Source organism: Alligator mississippiensis, chromosome 2, assembly GCF_030867095.1.
Source record: "Alligator mississippiensis isolate rAllMis1 chromosome 2, rAllMis1, whole genome shotgun sequence".
NCBI classification, from domain to species: domain Eukaryota; kingdom Metazoa; phylum Chordata; order Crocodylia; family Alligatoridae; genus Alligator; species Alligator mississippiensis.
Window position 1 is genome coordinate 172,624,407 of NC_081825.1, and position 22,010 is coordinate 172,646,416.

The following is a 22,010-nucleotide window of genomic DNA, read 5'->3' on the forward strand; positions in this document are numbered from 1 at the left end:
ATGAGATCCCTTCCAGGCCTACTTTCCTATGATTCTATGAAGTTTTCCCCAGTGCTCCAAACCTAACAGGATACCAAGTGCCTGGCTGAGGAGGACAAGGGGTAGAGGGAGAAACTGACCTGGAATAAGAAGTGTCCCACCTTTGACCTGTGCTGTATGACCATGTATTTATGATGCTACAAATATATATATATATATATATATATATATATATATATATATATATATATATGTATATATTAGATTGATATAAATATATCTATTGCTTCTTTCACCTTCCACCTCTGTAATGCCCAAAGGCCCCACTGGGGAGCACTGCTGGCAGTTGTATTTTTAAATAAAACCCCTCTTATTTCTAATCCCCTGACACTTGCATGTTTTATTCCTTCAGCTCATTTACATCCAACACTCCCATTGATTGGAGCATATTATATATTGCAGTGGAACATACTTAGCAGATTAATAGACCAATCAAAACACATCTTGCAAATTAAATGAAGTTTCCTACTGCCAGATTAGGTAGCCCAGTGTGTGGAGATACTTGTGCTTGGGTTGAACCACTTGGAAGGTGGGTAAGGGTGAAAGGAGAGGAAGAAATGGAGGCATGGGCTTGTATATGGTGCTAATGCTGGGTTTGGAGGCGAGGGGGTGGCACAGAAGCAGAGTCAGTGAGGGGAAGAGGAGGCATCTGGTGGTGCTGTGGGGTCATTCATTTACATACTGGATAATTACCCTCTTGCAGTGCTACCCGTCCCTGTGCCTCTACAGCTCCCACCTGGGGGTAACAGAATAATTACCCCTGGCAGTGTTATTTACCCCTGCACCACTGCATTTCCCACCCAAGGGGGTAACTAGATCAGTGGCATTATCCCCAGCCTCCATTCTAGGAAGCATTCCCCAGGTATAGCTCCTCTATATGTTACTCCTTGGAAAAAAGGTCACACGAGCCCAGGAAGCTTATAGATTCAAATTTATTCATTGGTGGCAGGTCTAGGAGTAGCGGGGGGGGGAAAGGGAAAAACAAGAGTTGAAGGCTGGTGTTGGGGAATACAGCTGGGGGGTAGGGTGGTGGATCCTGATCTGTGTGTATTTTGGTAGGCCTGAGCTGAAAAATGCTGGTTGAGCAGAGAGTGAAACAAGGCATGTGCATGTGGGAGAATCTAGGGTCTCAGGAGCAGGAAGGCAGGGGCAGGAAACAAAAAGAGCACAGAACTGGCAGATCAATAGTGACAAGTCACAATTTTTACTCTTTGTTCATGGCACTTGGCTAAGCAAATGTGTCACCCCATAATGCAGCTGGGGAAATTGAGCAAGCAAAGGCACAATGACTTGCCCAGATATATAACAGACCTGGGAACAAAACTCAGGCACTCTTGAGTCCCAGCCCAGTACTCTCTCCACTAGGTCAAACTCCCTCTCAGATATCTGAGTAGGTAAATAGATGGATGCTATGAACTGGAATAGATGGAGAGTTATGAAGAAGGAGGGAGGGATAGACAGACAAACAGATACTCCTCCTGCCAGCCAGGTTCTACTTTGCACAAGCCACCATGTAGAGTGCCCATGCCCTGGTGCATGCCACATGGGTGCCCCAAGCATGATGGACAGGAAGGGCAGGCTCATGCACTGGGGTCATTCACCCGGCCCATGAAGATGGGGAACCCATGCTGGTCGTTCCACACCAGGAACAGGAAGGGCTGCTGCACCTCAAAGAACAAGGCACTGCGGGCCACCGAGATAGCCATGGCAGCCGCGGCCTCCACCCCTGTCTCGCTGATCTCCAGCACGGCTCGGTGCTGTGCAGCTGACACCGCCAGCTCCTCATCCTCTGAGATGCCACACAGGTTGGCATCAAAGAAGAGGCCGTAGTCTGGAAAACAGGCCACAGAGAGAGTATTTGGAGAGGATCCCTCAGTACCCCTGATCACCTAAGCTGCACATGCCTCAGGATCAGCCAGGCAGAGATCAGTGCTTCTGGGGCAGGTTAGTCAGGTCAGTTGGGGTCACCTGGGAGAAGTTCTCTGAGGGCACCTGAGGTCGTAGGTCAGCTGTTCCCCCTCTAGGAAGTGATGTCACAACCCAGGATTGTCTGAATGGTGGCCTACCGGCCCTACACAGCCTATGAGGGGTTAAATTATGGCTCCCAGGATCCTGCTCCCCCATTGCTCCAACTACAACAGTAGCAGGGAGCTAAGGGTGAGCCTGGGGCACAAAGTGCAATGGGGGTGGGAGGGTCTGTAGGGCGTGTAGCTCAAGGGGGCGGTGGCTCACCCTGATACAGCCTGTGAGGCACGCAGCGTCTGGTGGTGTGCCTGTGGGACAGGCAGCCCCCAGCCATTTGGAAGTTGGACAGACCTGTCATAACTCAAACACTGGTCTCCATGCATCCCTGAGGAGTGGAATGACCCTGTTTGCAGGGCCTGTCCTCTCTTCTGCAGATTTTCCCTCAAACCACCCCAACTATTCAGCAGCTCCTGGGCAGTGGCTGCATGACACTGATAGGAACATCCCATATGGGGCTGGCCACATAAGGGTGCCCTGCCACCCCTTTATGCTTTGGGAAGGGCAGTCCCCATCCAACCCTTTTTACCCATGCCCCAGTGATGATCACCCACCCCAGTGCTTACCTATCTCCCCTAGGATGGCCATAAGGTCCTGGGAAGAGTCTAGCTTGAATTTGGGCATGGCCAGTACAGTGGGCTTGAAGGGGATGCCCATGAGTTTGTTCATCACTGCTGAGAAGTGTTCTGGGTTCAGCTTCTCCTCCACATCAGTGAGCATCTGGTTGAAGTGCTGGGGGATGATGATCACCAGACTCATATTGTTTGACAGCTGCAGCCGGCCAAACTGAGGAAGGAACAGATGCCTCTGAGTACCTATCCTGTGCTAGGATCATGTGTCCCTTGATTGCAACCCTCCATGGCACAACTGAACCCAGATCTTCTACAGCCATGGATGCTTTGATTCCAGCATCTCCCCACACTGTTCCACATTTTCCCTCATCTCCCTCCAAGCTACCAGCTCCTGCAAACTAGCATTGTACCATTGTCTGTAGTCTTAGAGAATAACAACTGCCTTCCCATGCACTGCCCCCAACCTGGGAACACAGTCTACACCACAGTCAGTGCTGTCCTCTTCAAAGCCTTCCTGCCCTTCCCTTTCTTGGTTCCGCATCCCACTCCCAGCCTGGGTAGCTCCTGCCCATGATGCTTTTCATTCAAATCATTTTTCTTTCAATGGAATAAATCCCTTTCAGCTACATTTGTGGCAGAATTACCCTGCTCATCTACCTGTGGACAGAATCTGGAAACCAACTGTTCTTCTGTATCAACACCCAAACCCCCTGGATTATTTAAACTGAAAAATATGATTTTTTTTTTTGCTTGAATTATTTTTTTAAACAATCCTCCTTCCTAGCATGCTTTTCTCAAATGTGATGTTTAAATCAATCTTTTTCTTAATAACAGACATATTTATTTCTAATAGAAAAATAATTTTCTTGTTATTGGGAAAAAAAACATTTCCTGCTCTAAGACAGGAACTTTTAAAAACCAAAATCAATTTTTAAAATGAAAAATCTTTTCTTTTTCGTACTGAAAACAGATTTTCTAACTAAGTAAAACATAGCTGTTTTAACTTGGTGCTGATTTTTTTGAAAACAGAAAACATACTGGTTTCTCATTTATATCCACTCTTGCCAGTCCTCTCCTTCCACCTCAAAATGATTAGCATGGAACTATCAGAGAATTAAACCTTTCCTATGAAAGTTATGGGGTGTGTGCCAGGCTACTGGTATACTGGAAATGTGGGTCAGGAAGTGCTTGCAGCTAATCTAACATAAAGTTTTTATCTTGCTTCCCATTGTTGTTGCCTCTGGGCACTTTCTAGGAAAAATCAAACTGAAGAAACTCCTTGCCAGGCAAACAGCTGCCCATACACAGACACACAATGTGCACTCCCTCTTCCCTGCCCTGACTCGGCTTCTGTGAAACTCTGATTCATGCAACTGAGATGGGGCACAGATCTGGAACTCAGGGGCCATCATAGAACAACAGTGCTTCTGGGAAGCAGGAGAGATGGAAAACGTAAAGGTGAAGGATAAAATGAAGAAGGAGAGAAGGAAAGGAAGGAAGAGAAGGAAAGAGTGGCATGGATATGGGAGGTGAGCAGGCAGGACTTGCTGCTGAGACAAGAAAGCTGTGGCAGACAGTGCCCTGGTATTACCTTGGCCTGCAGGCTGGAATCAGTGAAGGAAGCTAGTGGGTACTTCTTGCTGGTCATCATGAGCACTTTGACAGAGCTCTTATCCTGGCGGTAGAAATTCTCCAGTTGGGTGTCCTTCACATTGAAGGTAGTCTTCCATTTAGCTGGAGGGTGAGAGTGAGGAGACACAGCTAGGGTGCATGGTTGGAAGGGCTGGAGAGGCATAGGGTAGAGCCAAGGGGTCTCATGAGAGATGTCTCAGAGGCTGGGGTAGCTCTAAGGGGTTCCTCAGGGGAAGGGTCTCAAGATGTGATCTCTGCAAGCTCAGTGACCTCAGAGGACAGTCCCTGAGGGCCCAGTTACTTGATGGGGCTGGTCACTAGGGGTGCTGGGTATGGAGGGTGGGGATGTCCAAGGGGCACAGGCATCTCAAAGAGTTAGTTCCAGAGGATTCAGGTCTCTTACATGTGGGTCCCTGGGAGCGTGTATATCTGGGGATGCAGGTATCTTGGGGGCATGTCCCTTGTGGGGCAGGGGAGTGGCTCTCTACGGGAGGAAGCCCATGAGGTCATGCAGTGCCATGTCCTTACACTGCAAGTAGACGGCACTGAGCAATATCAGCTGGACATCAGTTGCCAGATCCTCCATCAACTTCTTGATCTTGCCATTGGTCTTCTTGCTCACCCACTTGTTGATGCGCTGGAGGTCCAGGGTCTCATTGCCGCTGAGTGCCTGGGGCTGGTTGTCACTGAAGTGTTGTGAGTGGTTCAGAAAGGCCTTGTTTATGTGAAGGCCTGAAAGCCATGATCATGAAGATGAGGAGTTTGAAGTTCCTGAGCCCACCTCCATTGCCAAGGCAATCCCACCTCCTTCCATGTGCCTATGTCATCTACCTGATACACTAAGACAAAGTTCCTCCTTGTATCTCTGTCTGCCCCTCTGCTGAGCAGAAGCAGATGTTCAGGACTCTGGTTTCCCACTGGGGGAGAAACCAATAGCATGGAATCTATATGTTTATGTTTGTGTAACTTGTTTATTCCTACTTTTTGCCCCAGTCCTGGAACATGACCACAAACAGCATGTGGGCTAACTCCCTCTTTCAGAGATTTTAGACCAAATCTAGGTCTCAGCCTGCTGCACTAAGGACTAGTCTAGTGGGAGAAATGACAGATGAGATCAAATGCTCTTGCTGCCTGCAACAGCACATCCTAATGTGAACTGCAGCATGAAACTAACAATGATGCAGTACGTTTTAAAGTTGGGATACTGATCACAGACCAAGCATTGGAAAGGTGTATCATCACAGTCCCATCTTGTGACTTTCATCAGACCAGCATCTTCCTCTACTACCTAAGTGCTGCTGTGGGGTTTTATTGGGACATGTTGCCACTTGTAACATGATCAGAAGTGTGCAGAGGGGCGTGCACAGCACCCCTGCCTCTTTGGTGACCAAAGTCTTTATCCCCAAACCCACAGTGACTCTGCCTACCCTGGCTTGTATAGCTGCTCACCTTTGCGATGGAATATCTGGGAGGCAGTCAGCAAGGCCTTGGATTTGATGAGCTGCTTCAGTGGTCTGTGGACACAGGTGAGATCCGGAGGGTAGGAGAGGAGACTGCTCAGCCTCTCCCTGGTATCACCCTGTGCCCCTGTTAGGGAAGGACAAGGAAACAGAGAGGAGAGAGGATCAGCAGGGGTAGGATGGACTAGGTTTGAGAAGAGGTCAGTAGGATCCCGGTTGCACCTGTAGCAGAGCCAGCCTGAGACAACTGCTTGGCAGATAGGTAGTGGTAACCAGGAGTTGGGCTGGAGATTCATCTTACCAGGGTACCCCTGGCCAGCTAGGCACTCTCCCATCTTATCTGGGGCTGCACATCCCCATCACACCCTCCTGCCTCTGTGTCAGTAGGAACCCAGGAGGCATTGCTGTCCCAGGAGGTCTGCTGGCACCATGGTCAATGGAAATAGGATCCAGGTGTGCTGTTCTGCCAAACTGGTGGGCCCAGTCTTGACATGAGCCCACAGACATGGGAGAGGGTAAGTGAGGGGCCTAGATATGTGGTATTGGTGTGTGAGTGGGGAAGGAGGCAAGAAGTATCAGGGGGTGAGACTGGATGTGAGAAAACAGTGTTCAGTAGTAATGGTTGCATGTCAGAGATGGCTGTGTGTGTGTTTGTGACTGGCTGCAGTGACTGGATAAGCAGTTGTATGTGTTGTAGACAGAGGTGTTTGTGCTTGATGATTGTGAGGGAGTAACATGTGTGCCATGCTTGTCTGAGCATATTTGTGCATGATTGGAATGGCTCTGTATTTGTGCAGTGCCTGCATGTGCCTATGAAATAGCTATATATGCATACATGTCAGGTGGCTGACACCTACATATATATAATGGTCAGATAGCTGTGATGTGTGTAAAGATTGTGGATGTTTGTATTATGGTTGTGCGTGCATGGCTATTGTGTGTAGGGATTTGCATACATGCCTGTGACTATCATGTGCCTCTGCTGTGTACTGTAGCTGTGTGAGTGATGGCTATGTGTTCACGCATGTGTGCATAGTAGTTGTGCACATTCAACGGCTATGTATATGATGGTTATATGTAGGATAAGTGTGTACTGTATGTTCATGCAGTGGTTTTGTGTGAGTAGGCAGCAGATGTATGTACATGATAGATGTGCATGCTTATAAATAATGACTGTTTGTAGGGGACTGTGTAAAGATCTGTGCATGTAACAGCACTGTGTGTGTGCTTAGTGGCTGTGCATGCATTCACTGCCCTTACCCATCAGGAGATGCGAGATGCCCAGCGCCAGATTGAGGGGTGAGAAAACCATGTTGGTACCCATGCCCTCCACTTGGCCTGCTGCCCTGTAGAACTTCAGTGCAAAGTCAGTCAGCGCCCTCGCCACCCGGGCTTTATCCTCCAATGAGACCGAACTGCAGGTGCTCCATGGGTCATCGGAAAGGGTGCACCGGGGAGGCGCAATGAGGGACACAACATGCGGGGAGATGGGGTCTGGTGCTGGCACTGGCATTGGCTCAGTGGTATTTGCTTCCACAGGTTCAGTGGTGATATTGATGTCTGGCTCCACAGCACCCCAGCCTCCCAGCAGGTGTTCCTCAGGACCCCCACCCAGCTTGCTTGTCCTGTTAGCCTCCTCTTCGTCTGCTGTTCTCACATCAGGGCTGAAGCCTATGGTCGTCTCTTCACTTGAGTTCACCTGTGCAGCTTCCTGTAAGAATTTCTGGTCCTCTGCTTCTCTCCCCCAAGCTGCTTTGTCCCATTCCTTCTGCTCAGGAACTTCCTTAGGCTGTGGCATGTTCTCCCGAATGGGCATGTCATCTTGTCTGATTTCGCCCAGAAGCTCAAAGCTGGGACCAGCATTCTCACCCTCCTTGTCTCCAGTGGTGTCCTCATTGTTAGCCGGCTAGGAGAAATCCGTAACAAGCATCAATTTTATTGGCTCTATGTCAGCTGTGTTCTTGGGGCTTGGACAAAAGGAGAACAAACCAACAGGTAAGTGGGATTTGGGGGTAATGGACTTGAGATTGGAAGACCTACAATTGTTTAGTCTGGAGAAGATAGGGGTGGGAGGAGGGTGCGGAGGGAAGATTTGACACGACTCTTCAAATAGACAAAGAGTTGTTATAACAATGATGGTGCTCAACCATTTTCTGTGCTCACAGGGGGCAGGGCAAGAGGTACTGGGCCAAAATTGCAACAGTACAGGTTTAGTGTAGATACTTTCCTGCTCTCAGGGTATATCAAGGCTGGAGAAGAGGCCTGAAGAGGGTCTAGAACCCCAGTCCTCCCTTACCAATCTACTGCTCTGGTTTCTGCTTCTTGCCCTATCTGCCACCAGGTTGCAGAAATGAAGTTCTTATTGCAGGTGAGACAAACATTTGGCTGGGCTGGCTTAGAGAAGTTGATTCTTGCTCTGAGCAGGGGGCTGGACTAGATGTGAATGTAAAATACATCCCATGCATATACAGTATACAAATGCAAGAAGTGTGGGGAACAAACAAGATGGGCTGTGGCATGTGAAAAGAACTATGAACTGACTGGTATCATAGAGACTTGGTGGGATAGCTCTTATGACTGGAACACAACTTTGGGGACTATGCTATTTTTCAAAGACAGGTTTGGAAGTAAAGGTGATGACATTTCCTTATATATCAAAATACATACATTTGTTCCTTGGTTCAGGAGGAAGAAAGTAGGGGATAAGAGTGTATTTGGGTGTAAATGGTGAAAGGTACAGTAGTGATACAATGGTGGGATTTATTATAAACCGTCATATGAGGAAAAAGTAGATGAGGCAACCTTCAAAAAGAGGATAAAATTATGAGATGGTATCAATGGGAAACTTCAGTTTTATGGACATCTGCTGGAAGAATAGTACAGCCAAACATAATATGTCAAGCACGTTTCTAATTTGTGTGGAAGACAACTTTCTGCTTTAGCAAGTTGAGGATACAGCTAAGATCATTTATCTTGGATCTTGTCCTGATCAGAAGGGAAGAACTGATGGAGGATGTGAAGGTGATGGAAAACTTGGAAGGAAGTGGTCACGATATGATAGAATTAATGAACCTAGATGAAGAAAGCATGAAGTCAGCAGAACTAAGGCACTGGATTTCAAAAAGGCAGATTCCAACCAACTCAGAGATAATAGGCATGGTGACATGGGAGGAGAGACTGAAAGATTAAGGGTGCACAGGAGGGCTAGAAAGCTTCTAAAGGGTACAGTATTGGAAGCCCAACAAGAAGCTAGTCCAACATGATAATAAGAGACCAATGTGGCTCCACAAGGAGTATCTAGGATGCCTCAAATACACAAGGAAGGCATACAGGTAATGGAACAATGGGAAAGTCATCAAGGAAACATACCAGGAAACAGCAAGATCTTGAAGCAACAAAATCAGGAAGGCAAAGGTAAAAAATGAGCTGCACCTGGCAAGGGAAGTTAACAACAATGATAAGAGGCTCTATAAGTACTAGCCAATTGTGCATCAAGAATGATTTGGGGGTGGGGTGCGGGCAGGGACAGAGGCCTGCCCCTCCTCCCCTCACCTTCAGCGCCAGGCCTGCTTCCCTTTTCCTCCCTTCTGCTGCAGGGCCAGGCCTGCCCCCCAACCGCCCACCGCCATTTTGGGGCTGTGCCCCCACCCCCACCATTGTGGGGCTGGGCTTGGCACCCCCCCGCCCGCTGCCATTTTGGGGCCAGGCCAGGCTGGGCCCAGTGCGCCCCCCACCCCCCTCCTTGCTGCCGTTGTGGGGCCAGGCTGGACCCAGTGTGCCCCGCCCCCTGGCCTTCCCCCCCTGTTGCTACTTTCAGCCTGGCGTGACACCCCACTCTCTCTGCCGCCATTCTGGGGCTGGGCCCGCTTTGCCCCCTGTCCGCCCAGTGCACATCCACCTGTCTCCCTTCCCCATGAATGACGGGGGGGGGGGGGGAAGGAGCGTGGACAGAGCACCACCACACAGCACCCCATGTTGCTGCCACATCCAGAGAGCAGGAGGTGGGGAGCAAGGCCAGCACCACTGGCCTCGTCCCCTGCTCTGTCCACTCCATCACTGCTGCCTTCCGGGAGCAGGGCAGCGGGGGTGGCAAGGCCAGCTGTGTTGGGCTCACCCCCCACCCCCCCCACCCACTCCATCCCATTCATGCCACCATGGCCACCTCCACGGAGCAAGCAGGGTGGGGTGAGGCCAGCAGAGCCAGGGCAGGCTTCTATCCCTGGCCCCAGAGGGGGCAGATGGGTAGCCTGTGGGGAAGTTATTGACTCAGAGGGGGGACTCTGAGTTTACAGTGATTGTTTGGATTTTTTTTCTAGTTTATACTGGAGAAGTGGATATGGTTGCAAGGGAAGGAAAGGAGACCACAGGGGGTGCCTGAGGGCACACTAGGTTTTGAGCCCTGCAAGGGGCAGGGGTGCAAGGGACAGAAAGGCTAAGGCCAAGAGGACTGGAGCCAGAGCCCAGAGGGGGCAGTGCAGACAACCTGAGGCTGAGAGGGCTGGAGACAGAGCCCAAAGGGGGTAACACAGGCTGAGGGCAAGAGGGCCAGAGCCTGAGCCCAGAGGGGCAACAGAGGGAGCCTGAGGCCGAGAGCCTGTGCCCTGAGGGGGCAACCAAGGTGGCCTGAGGCTGAGAAGACCAAAGCCAGGGCCCAGAGGTGGCAAGAGAGGTATCCAGAGGCTGATGGGAGACTGAAACTGAAAGGCCAGGCCAGAGCCAGTGGGCCCAGGCTACCAGTCTGCAGCTAGAGTAATCTGTCGGCTAAGGCTGAAAAGGCCAAAGACTGCACAAGGGAGTAACTGGTGACAAAGTACCGTCTGCAAGGCATCGGCATGGCTGTAGGGTCAGAAAAAGGCCACAAATAGCCCTTAAGGCAAGTGGTGCCCTGGGGCATGGGCAGGGCCAGGAAGGCCCCATTTAGTGTTTGTGGAGCAGCTGGGTCTGGTAGAGACTCACTAGCCAAAGAAAGAAGATGGCTCTCTCTGGGACCCCTTTTTACAATCAAATAATTCCATCAAGGCGTGGCAGGAAAGAGGAAAGGGAAAGTGAAAGTACCTGAGGGGCTGGAGGGGGGCAGGAGACATGTGGCTGCCAGGGGCATCACAACTGCCCCTGGGACCCAATCCTGTCACAGGTGGATGAAGGGAACACAGTAGATACACTTCTTCAAGGCTTTTGACAAAATCCCATATGAGCTTCTTATAACAAATTGGAGAAATGTAAGCTAGGTAGATAGGCAACTGGCTCAATAGCAATGGTGCCAGGTCATAAATATGAAATTATCACGTTGGAAGCTCAAAATTATTGTATTTGCTGAAAAACTATCGTACACTGAAAAATATGTATATAAGTATGCAAATAAGCATGCAAATACATCTTCCTCTTATTTACTGTATATTGCTCACTGTAATTGCCAGTAAGTGAGTGAGAACTGGGTCGTCAAAGTTAAAGCATTTCTTTATTATGAAGCAAAAAGTCATAAGAAAGTGCTGATAGCAAACCCAAAAGTCAGTTAAGACTCCCTGAGAATGACCTGGGTTTTGCATATGCTGTATCAATTAGCTGCCTCAAAAATTACCATACGTTTTGAACACTTTTACTATTACTGGTCGTAAATCATACAACAGTTGAAATTATCGTACAAATACAATAATTATCATACACCTGGCAACACTTGTCAATAGCTGCAAGCAAAGGGTAATTTTAAATGGTTCTATGTCAGAGTGCCAGAAGGTTTTGAGTGGAGCCTCACTGGTGTCTGTCCCGAGTCCAGTGATATTCAACATGTTTATTAATTATATGGATGCTGGAATAGAAAGCTTCTTGCGCAAATGTGCAGATGACACAAAATTGGGGAAGAACTGTGAATATTCTGGAAGGACCTTGACAGTCTGGATATCTACAACTCGGGAACAGATACGAGGTCCTGGCAGCCCTGGAGGAGAAGGACAAAGGGGATGCCTCCAGTGGGGACGGTGCTGCTGCACGCACGACACAGACGGCGCAGAGAGTAAGCACTAGGAAGAAGAAACGCCGGGCCCTTGTCATCAGGAGTTCCATCCTAAGGGGAACGGAGGGCCCCATCTGCCGACCTGACCCCATGGCACGCAAGGTCTGCTACATGCCCGGGGCTCGGATCTAAGATATCACAGAGAGGATCCCGGCCTACATTTGACCCTCAGACCAGTACCCCATGGTCCTTACCCATGTGGGAACAAATGACACGGCCAGGGGCAACCCAGACCGCATCATGAAGGACTTCGAGGCCTTGGGGGCCAAGCTCAAGGAGACGGGAGTGCAGGTGGTATTCTCCTTTATTCTCCTGGTAAGTAGACGCGGACAGCGACATGAGGCTTGAATCGGCGAGGTTAACCGGTGGCTATGGTGCTGGTGCGGTCAGGCAGTCCTTGGGTTCCTGGACAACGACCCACACTTTTGCACAGGGGACATGCTTGGGAGTGATGGGCTACCTCTCTCTCCTAAAGGCAAGTGTGTCTTTTCTTCCAGGTTGGCTGATCTCGTATGGCGTGCTTTAAACTAGCTTCGCCGGGAGATGGGGCCACAGGAGGACAGGAGGACACCTCCCAACCAAGATGGGTGACAAGCACAAGGAGTACCCAGGTAAGTGATGGGGGTCCAGATAGTCCTAAGAATTGGGACGGGGCGCATGCACCAATACAAGGCCTTAAATGCCTCTACACTAATGCTCATAGCATGGGAAATAAGCAGGAGGAACTTGCCCTCCAGATAGCTGGTACAAAACCAGACATAGTAGGGCTCACAAAAACCATGAATTCTCGGTCCAGCTTGCGGAGGCACTTAAGGCAAGGGATGCAGTTGTCATGGGTGATCTAAACTACCCAGACATCTGCTGGGAGGAGCAGTCAGCCAGGTCGGACTGCTCGTGAAAGTTCCTTGCTGAGATACAGGACCTCCACTTAACTCAGGAGGTGCACAGTCCCACCAAGGGGAATGCTCTGCTGGACCTGGTCCTGGCCACGGGCAACGACCTGGTGAGGGGACTCCAGGTTCTTGACCACCTGGGCGACAGTGATCATCGCCTGCTGGAATTCACCATCCAGCGCAGGGTGTCAAGGGCCTGCAGTAAGGCAGTAGCCCTTGACTGCAAGAGGGCCAACTTCAACGAGTTGAGGAGGTTGGTAGGAGAGGCACTGGGGTCCTGGAGAGTTGGGGAACTGGGTGTCCAAGATGAGTGGTCATTCCTTAAGAAGACGATCCTCTGAGTCCAAGGGGTAACAGTCTCAATGAGAATCAAAGTGGGCAGGAGTGCTCAAAAGCCCCCCTGGCTCACCAAAGGCATTCAGGAATGCCTGAAAGCCAAAAAAGAGGCGTACACCCAGTGGAAGGGAGGTGCTATCACCAAAGAGTATACCTCCATTGCTCGGGCTTGTAGGGGGGCTGTTAGGAAAGCTAAGGCAGATATGGAACTAGGGCTAGCATCAAGGATCAAGGACAACAAAAAGTCCTTTTCTAAATACATAGGGAGTATGAAGAAAGCACCGGGTAACGTGGGGCCCCTGCGGGATACACTTGGCAATCTGGTGGTTGCACCAGAGGAAAAGGCAGACCTTTTTAATAATTTCTTTGCCTCCATTTTTTTTTGCAGGGACCAGGACTCCCCCACTGAGATTCAGGATGGACTCAGGAGAGATTCTGATGGGCCTAAGGTCAGGAAGGACTGAGTTAGGGAACTTCTGGAGGGGCTGGACGTGTTCAAATCAGCAGGTCCAGATGCTCTCCACCCCAGGGTGCTGAGGGAATTGGCAGAGGTTATCAAGGGGCCCCTGGCATGGCTTTATGAGCACTTATGGTACTCTGGCCAGCTGCCAGATGACTGGAAGAGGGCCAGTGTGGTCCCCATTTTCAAAAAAGGGAGGAGGGAGGATCTGGGCAACTATAGGCCTGTTAGTTTTACTTTGATCCTGGGGAAGCTCTTTGAGAAAATTATCCAGGAGCACATCTGGGAAGGACCAGCAGGGGGGATTATGCTCAGGGGCAACCAGCATGGGTTCATTAGGGGCAGGTCCTGTCAGACCAACCTGATTGCCTTCTACGATCAGGTCGCAAAATCATTGGACGCAGGTGTCGCGGTGGATGTAGTCTTTCTGGACTTTAGGAAGGCCTTCAACACTGTCTCCCACCCCATTCTCATTAAAAAGCTAGGTGACTGTAACATTGGTGCCTACACAGTCAGATGGGTTGTAAATTGGCTGAGGGGCCGCACCCAGAGAGTGGTGGTGGACGGGTCAGATTGGACCTGGAGGGATGTGGGCAGTGAAGTCCCCCAGGGCTCAGTCCTTGGGCCCGCACTGTTTAATCTCTTTATTAGCGACTTGGATGAGGGGGTAAAAAGCACCTTGTTCAAATTCACTGACAACACCAAGATCTGGGGCAAGGTGGGCATGCTAGAAGGAAGGGACAGGATAAAGCTGGACTTGGACAGGTTACAGGGGTGGACAAATGAGAATAGGATGGGATTCAATACTGACAGGTACAGGGTACTGCACTTGGGCAGTAAGAACCAGCAGCATACCTATAGGCTGGGGAACTCCCTTCTCGAAAGCACACTGTGCAGCACTCTATGCAACACTGGTCAGGCCACAGTTGGAGTACTGCATCCAGTACTGGGTGCCACACTTTAGGAGAGATGAGGCCAGCATCGAGAGGGTCCAGAGGAGGGCTGCTTGCATGATCCGGGGGCAGCAGGGCAGACCCTATGAGGAGAGGCTACGGGACCTGGACCTGTTCAGCCTTCACAAGAGAAGGCTGAGAGGGGACCTGGTGGCCGTCTACAAACTTACCGGGGGGACCAGCGGGGAATGGGAGGCACCCTGTTCACCCGAGCACCTCCCGGAGTAACAAGAAATAACGGCCATAAGTTGTTTGAGAGTAGGTTCAGGCTGGACATTACAGGCCCTATTTCACAGTCAGGGCAGCTAGGATCTGGAACCAACTTCCAAGGGAAGTGGTGCTGGTTCCTACCTTGGGGGTCTTTAAGATGAGGCTTGACAATTACCTAGCTGGGGCCATATGAGCCCAGTATTCTCTCCTGCCCAGGGCAGGGGGTCAGACTTGAAGATCTACTTAGGTCCCTTCTGACCCTACCAACTATTAATCTATGAATCTGTGAATCTAGGCAGGAGCCAAAAGGATGAATTTCAATGCTGACAAATGCAAGGTGCTATACCTCAGAAAGAATAATCAAAAATAAAAATACAAAATGGGTGACGACTAGCTGGATGACAGCACTACAGAGAAGGATCTAGGAGTCTTGGTATATTACAGACTCAATATTAGTCTTCAGTGTTATGCAGTTGCACAAAATGCAAATGCATTTTTGGTTTGCATCAATAGGAGCATTAGGTGCAAGACATGTAGGATTGCAAACTCTGACTGAAGCTATTCCAGGAGATTTTTTTCCCTCAGCATGACGTAATGACATTAATAGGGGTGCACTGATAGAGATTTTTTTGGCCAATACCAATGGCTGATTTTTAACAAGCCATATTGGCCAATAGTGAGCCAATTGCTGATATGCAGCCAGGCAGCTTGGAGAGCAGGGTCTAGCTGGTAAGTCTGTTGTGAGGGAAGGGGCAAAAGGAGAGGGAAGGGGCATGGTGGGGGCTGCAGATTGAGACCCCAGCAGTGAGAGAGGGAGTGGGACTGGGGCAGGGGCAGGTGCTGCACAGCTGGGGTGGAGCACAGGACAGAGCTGTGAACGGATCATCCAGGGGGTGCGGTGGGGGGGGAGGTGGAGAGCCAGCTCCTGCTGCTGCGCACACCCCAGGAGGGCATGGAGTGCATGTGCCCCCAGATCTGTGCATGAGACAAAGGTGGGCTGCTGCTGTGGGCTGGGACTGAGGTGGCGCTGAGCTCTTCCTTGCGGAGGTCTGAGCCAGGTGGTGGTGGTGCTGGGAGGGGGGCTACAGGAGCAGGGGTGCAGCCAACCCAAAATTTGCTGTAGTCCCACCACACAGCACTGCTGTCTGCTCCAAGTGCAGCCCCAGCCCAACCTCCCTGCCAAGAAGAGCATGGCACCACCCCAGCCCTGACCCGCAGCAGCAGCCTGTCCTTGTCCCACATGCAGATCTGGGGGCACATGCCCCCCATGCATCCCAGGGTGTGTGCAGAAGTGGGAGCAGCCTCCCCCATGCCTCCCAGACGAGCCACTTGCAGCTCCATTCTGCACCCTGCTCTGGCTGTGCAATGCTTCCCCCTGCCCCTGCCCCAGCTCCAGCCCCACTCCCTCACTGCTGGGGTCTCAATCTGCCCCCTCCATGCCCCTTCCCTCATAACAGACTTTCCAGCCAGACGCTGCTTTCCACACTGCCAGGCTGTGCTCCTGGCTACCTGTGTACTGTGCTGCAGCTGCGCATATGCACAGGGCATTTATCGAAGACGTTATTGGCCACATCAGCTGAAAAAAGTCAGTTGCCAATACTGTTAATTTTCCTTAACATCAGTGCTGATCCAATATGGGACTGATGTATCTGTGCACCTTTAGTCATTAATTGTACTGTTTAACCTGTTCACTATATCAATCTCCTAGATTGCTTTCAATAGTCACTGGGACATCAACGCGATTTTGGTAGACTCCTGGCCAGTCCAGGAGGGTTAACAACCCTAAAGACATGGGAGCTAACAGTGCCTCTTTATTTAGCACTGGTTAGTTCCCATCTAAAGTATTATGTGCAGTTTTGGGCTCCATATCATAAAAAGGGTGTGGAGAAGTTAGAGTGGGTCCTGAGAGGGCAGCAAAAATATTAATGGGCTTGGAAGTCAAGTCATACTAGGAGAGGTTGAAGAAAGCAGTAGTTTGAAGTAGCTTTCATATATCTGAAGGGCTGTCATAAAGAAGAGGGAGCACACCTTTTGCTGTTGCTGCAGAGAGCAGGACACAAACTGATGGCTTCAAGTTGCAGCAAGACAGGTTTAGACTGAATAACAGGAAAAAAAACCTTTTTCGCTGTTAGAACAGTGAGGCAGCAGAATAAACCGCCTAGGGAAGCTGTGGATTCTCTATCATTGGAGGAGTTGAAGAAGAAGCTGGATAAGCATTGCCAGGAATTATCTAGGACAGTGTTTCTCAACCTCAAGGCATGCCCCGCCTAATTTTCCTGAATATAGCAGCACCCCAGGGAGCCAGTTGAGAATCTAAATTCAGAAAAGTTATGGAATGCTGCCTTGAGGCTGAAAAGGTTGGAAAACATTGATCTAGCTGGTGCCAGGAGGGTGGAGGGCAGGGGAAGAGCAGGACTTCACTCTTCTGTGCCCTGCTCTTTCCACCCCTCTCTAACCCTGGTCCATACTTGAGGAGGCAAGGGTGGCCTTTGAAGGCTGCTCCCTAGGGTTATGTTTGCCAGTGACCAGAGCCATCTGTCCTGGGAGCATGGGAGAAGCTGTGGGGCCAAGATGGACTGAAAAACATGGCTCCATCCATGCATCCATCCCTTTACATGCCCACAGCAGAGTGTGCTGCTCAGTGTGGGGACAGGTAGCACAGGTGTGCTGGATGGTTGGGGAGGGCAGCAGCAGCAGCAGTTCTGAGAGGAGTAGCCAGGGACCCTGCTGGTCTGCAAGATGCTACAGTGGGTGCAGGGAGCTGGACGGTAGGAGGAGAGTGCTTTACTCCTCACACACAGGCTAGACACCACAGCACCCCTCAAAAGATCTCATGGCACTCTGGGGTGCTGCAGTACCCTGGTTGAGAATTAATAATCTAGGAGTAGCTATCCTTATGCTATACTATGGGTATTTTCCATGCTTTTGGGTTTTGCTGACTGCCAAATGGGGCCAGAAATAAATTCTTTCTTCCTGCTTTTGCTATATGTGCCAGAGATTTTTTTCACCTTCCTCAGAAGTGTTGGGCATTGGTCACAGGCAGGTCTGGGGATTTTGACTGGGGTGTGCCAGTGTTCTTCCTGGAATTAAAACCCAGAGGGGTTACCCCCTCCAGTCGGGGTCAGACCAATCACCACATTTAGGGCCAGGAATGAATTTTACTTCACAGTCAGATTGATATGGACTGTGAAGGTTTTGCCTTCCTCTGCAGCAGGTGGCATGGCCTTCTTTTTTCTTGGATATCTCAAGAGTATTTGAACATGTCTTGCAGTGGCAGGACGCTGACCTCCATTGTCTCCCTGCTTTACCTGTGGCAGATTATGGTGCTATGCTTTGTGGCTGTGTGATGGGGTTGACTGTGCAGTTTTAGTAATAGTGTAACCCAGGTATACCCAAGGGTGTGCCCTATTCTCAATTGGATGGGACGGGTAGGCAGGAGGGGGTACTGTGAGAGGGATGCCAGAATTTCGAGTGGATCTCTCTTTCCTCTATAGAGTTAGCCCAAGCCCAAAGTTCTTAACTATATACAATTTATTGAGTTATACATAAACATAAAACTAAATATCATATACATATATTTACACAGTGAACATTAACTAATAACCAAGGTCAAACCCTAAATAACACTATTTACCCATCACAATAAAACAATTTCAGCAGCATCAACACAATACAACATCACAATACAACATTTCAATTGCAAAATATAAGGTGCAAACAGGAACACTCTTAATAACATCTATTCCTTTAATATAGTCCCTGACTCATGGCAAGAGATAGTCCTCCTTCCAATGGGATCCCTTGGTGGGTGTCCAGGAAGCACCAGGGGCCCCTCCCCTTAGGGCCTTGACTAGGTAGGGGGGCTGCTCGCCCAGCCCCTTCTCTGGGGTTCCCTGCCCCAAATATCTTTCCCCTGTGGGACCCTTGGGCCCAATGACTCACGCTTCCTCAGGTGGCAGTGGTCAGGGCGCAGCTCGATGGGGTCTCCTCTGCTGGGGCGCCTCTCCAGGCCTCTTCCACGCTGCTGGGCTCCTCCCTACGCTGTGCCCCGCTCTGGGCTCCAAGGGCTCAGCTTCTCTCAGCTGCTGCACCACCGCTGCTGGCTTCTGGGTGCTGACCCTCACGCTGCAGCACTACTATTTCCCCATGCCCTGGCTTCAGTACCGAGGGCTCTCTTAGCACAGGCTGGGCCCTTCAGGCTCCGGCCATTTGGCCGGGTGCCTAACCCAAGCCTCCACTGCTCCCTGGCTCCCAAGGCTTGGGCCCATGCGCCGTCTTGTGCACCGTACGACCTGGCCATTTGTCTGGAGACGGGGCCTGAGCCGCCTCACTGCGGCCCCCAAGGCCCTTGCCCCATGCACTGCTCCATGCACCGTGTGGCCCGCTGGCCCTGCCGGAGTTGCAGGCTCGAGCCGCTCCTTGTGGCTACCAAAGCCTGGGCTCCGTGCACCGAACCGCGCACCGTGATGGGCCCGAGCCGTCTCACACCGTTCCCAGGGCCAGGTCTCCCCGCACCGTTCCCGTGCACCATCAACAGCCTGAGTGGTCTTGCACCACTCCCAAGGCTGCTTCTCCAGTGATGGCTTCAGGAGCCTTGGACCTATTGCCTGCTGGGGGAGAGCTCCCCCGCTTTTCTTAGCTCTACTCATCTTGAGTCCCTCGCTGCATCTGCCCAGTGTGCTCAGCACGCTGGGCTTTTATTTACATGGGAGGCTCCACCCCTGGAGTCTGCCAAACCTGCAAAGTGCAGTCTTCAATCAGGTCCAGGAGCTCCTTGCACCCTCCCCCACCTCTGAGCAAGGGCGGAGTAAGCCCCTCCCAGCTGTTACCTTATTGGTGGAAACGTTCCACCAATCTGCAGTGTCCTTCTCCAAGCCAGGCTTGCCAGGCAAAACCAGTGAGCCAGCCGCAATAGGTTAGACAAAGATTTGTATGGGGTGGTTGGGATAGGAATGATCCTACCTCAGGGTTTGGACTAGATGAGAAGTGGCTAACCTGCGGTATGTATGCACCTGCTATGTGTGGCACAGGGCACATCAGAGATGAGAAAGGGCAGGAAGCGGAAACCACAGAGCAGCAGATTGCGAAGGGGAAAGGAATAGGAGTGGCATTAAGGGAGGATGTGGGGCTCGTTTGTGGCATGGTTGCCAAAAAGGTTGGACCCTGCTACAGTAGAAGCTCCAGAGGTCCTGTCCAGCCGTACTTTTCTATGATTTCCAGAGAGCAGACTCAAAGAGGTGGGTGTTGCTAATGCACACTGGACTGAGTGATACTTTTTACCCTCCCCCCCTTTTTTTTTGTTGCACAAAGGGCTTTTTCCTCAAGGCTGAAATTTCTGAGGCAGGGGTTAAAGGTTTAAAATCTGGATCTTCATTTTTAACACACGGCATATATTCAGTTTCTGGTAACTGAAAACAGAAACATTCCAGGGTCTGAGTGAAAAGCTTCAGTGAAACCAAGCAGTTTTTACCAAATGGCTGATTTTTTTTTTATTTGGTTTTCACTTGATGGTAACAAACAAACTGATAAAACCCCAAACCAAGCCAACAAAACAAACAAATCTTCAACTGTGCAGTTGCCAAAGATCAGCTATTTTCACTTTCAGATTTACACTGAATAAATACTTCTGATAACGTTCCTGTTTTCTGTAATGAAAACCTGAAAGACAGTCAGGCAGGAAACAGCCTTTTTATCAGGCAATTTTTTGTTTTGCTTGAGTACAGTTTTGAATTTCCATCACTTTAAACCCTAAAACTTTTGCAAAAAAATGGCAGTTTGTTTGCCAAATATAGAAGAAACTTCTCTTTTTATGAAACACCCCAGGGTTTTGTCAAAATTTTTGGTTCTAGCTTAGGCCATCTTTGTCTATCAGGTGGACAGTCAAATCTCCCCCAGGATGTGCCGGCTGAACCCCCCAGGTGGACAGCTCAGCTGAGACACATGCCTCCATGTCCATTATCCTCTGCTGTGCCATGTGAATCTGGCTGTATACTTTGGCAAATGGAGCACAGAGTCCAATGTCTAGATATGCCGTGAGCCACTGGGTCCTGCTCCCCACTATCCCCCTTGCTGCCTCCCCAGAAATAGAATATGAAGGATGGGTACATCATTCCCCGCTCACCTGAGGCATGTGGAGACTTCTGGTGGGCAGATTGCATGACTTCTAGGCTCAGCCCAACCCATTCACCCATAGTGACTAGTGTTAATCATGGAGGCCCCACTCCCTAGCTTAGTAGCACTTATCTCCAGCACTCAAAGGGTTAACATCACCCCATATCCCTCTCCAGAAGGAGAGGACACCCGCTCCCCACCCCCAACCGCTCCATTTGGAGGAATGGTGTGTAGGGTGTTAAATCTGCCCCTCTAGCACACAAGGGAGTTAGCAACATCTTCAAGTTTCCCTGGGATTGAAGACTTAAAATTCGCGCCCCCCAAGGAAGGAGAGGGGTCTCCAGGATCAGAAGGAAGGGGGTGCCCGGGGTGTGGACTCACAGCTGTGAAGTTGTCTGCCAAGGCAACAGCCAGCCACACTAGGATCAGCCAGTTCCTCATGGTGGGGGATCCTGCTGAAGCAACACTGAGGAGTCAGTCCCCACGACAGCACACTCCCAACACCTCCCCAGCACCATGCCTGGGCCAGACTGGGGGGTGGGGAGGGCAAACTCTTCCCAGAGTCCTATGCCTCTCCACCCACCCCTATGTCCACTGCCTGGTCATCCCCGGTATCCGTCTGTCCACTCACCCCTTGTGTCTGTCCACCCCCACTTCTCCCTGGCAACATTCATCTGCTCCTCTACTCCTTCCCGTCTGTTTGTTCATTCCCCCTCCCCCATGTCCATCTGTCTGTTCAGCTCTTGTGCCCACCTGCCCACTGATCTCCTGCATGGCCCGGTCTGTCCATGCTCTGTGCCTGTCTGCCTATCTGGATCTGTCCACCTGTCCAGTCTTTCTGTGCCCATCTGCCCTCTTTGTCTGGATCTGCTTGTCCCTTTCTCTCTGTGCCTGTTATGTCTGCCCCTGTGCCTTTTACCCACCGTGCTTGTCTCTGAGCCGTTCTGCGTCTGCCCCTCTCTCTCTGTCTGCGTATCTGTCTCCCCCTCTCTGTGCCTGACTCTAGCTCTGCCCGCCTCCTGCCCCCCCACCAGTTCTTTCGCAATCTTTCATCACATGTCCAGTGTAGACACTAGTTTCATAGGGCGGCCCCCCCTCCTCAGCCCAGTGGACAGGAAACCAGGCAGAGAGACTGAGTGAATTTGGTAGGATGGGCAGAAGAGGAAACAACAGACCCATAAAGAAGAGGGAGTGGGGACCCCTACTTAGCAAAAACCTGACCTACTCCTTGCCCTCCAGAGCTGCCCTTGTTGGGTACTGAAACCAAGTCCATGGCAGGGGATTTGGGAAGGGGGTGGGGGTGGGGGGGGTC

At 50.7% G+C, this 22,010-nt stretch overlaps 1 protein-coding gene across 2 annotated transcripts; it reads right to left on the minus strand.

Moving 5' to 3' along the window:
* Positions 1-953: 953 nt before the first annotated feature.
* Positions 954-21,727, minus strand: SERPING1 (serpin family G member 1). Of its 2 annotated transcripts, none has more exons than XM_006260342.3 (8): positions 21,622-21,727; positions 21,080-21,150; positions 6,986-7,631; positions 5,715-5,852; positions 4,794-4,997; positions 4,225-4,367; positions 2,628-2,847; positions 954-1,870 (listed from the first exon to the last, which is right to left on the minus strand). In XM_006260342.3, the coding sequence occupies exons 2-8, from the start codon at positions 21,137-21,139 to the stop codon at positions 1,620-1,622; spliced, it is 1,662 nt and encodes a 553-aa protein (XP_006260404.1). In that variant the 5' UTR covers positions 21,140-21,150; positions 21,622-21,727; the 3' UTR covers positions 954-1,619. The 2 variants fall into 2 exon arrangements, with proteins under 2 accessions (XP_006260404.1, XP_059578418.1); XM_059722435.1 differs by having other exon boundaries at positions 21,080-21,153; positions 21,622-21,704.
* Positions 21,728-22,010: the final 283 nt, after the last annotated feature.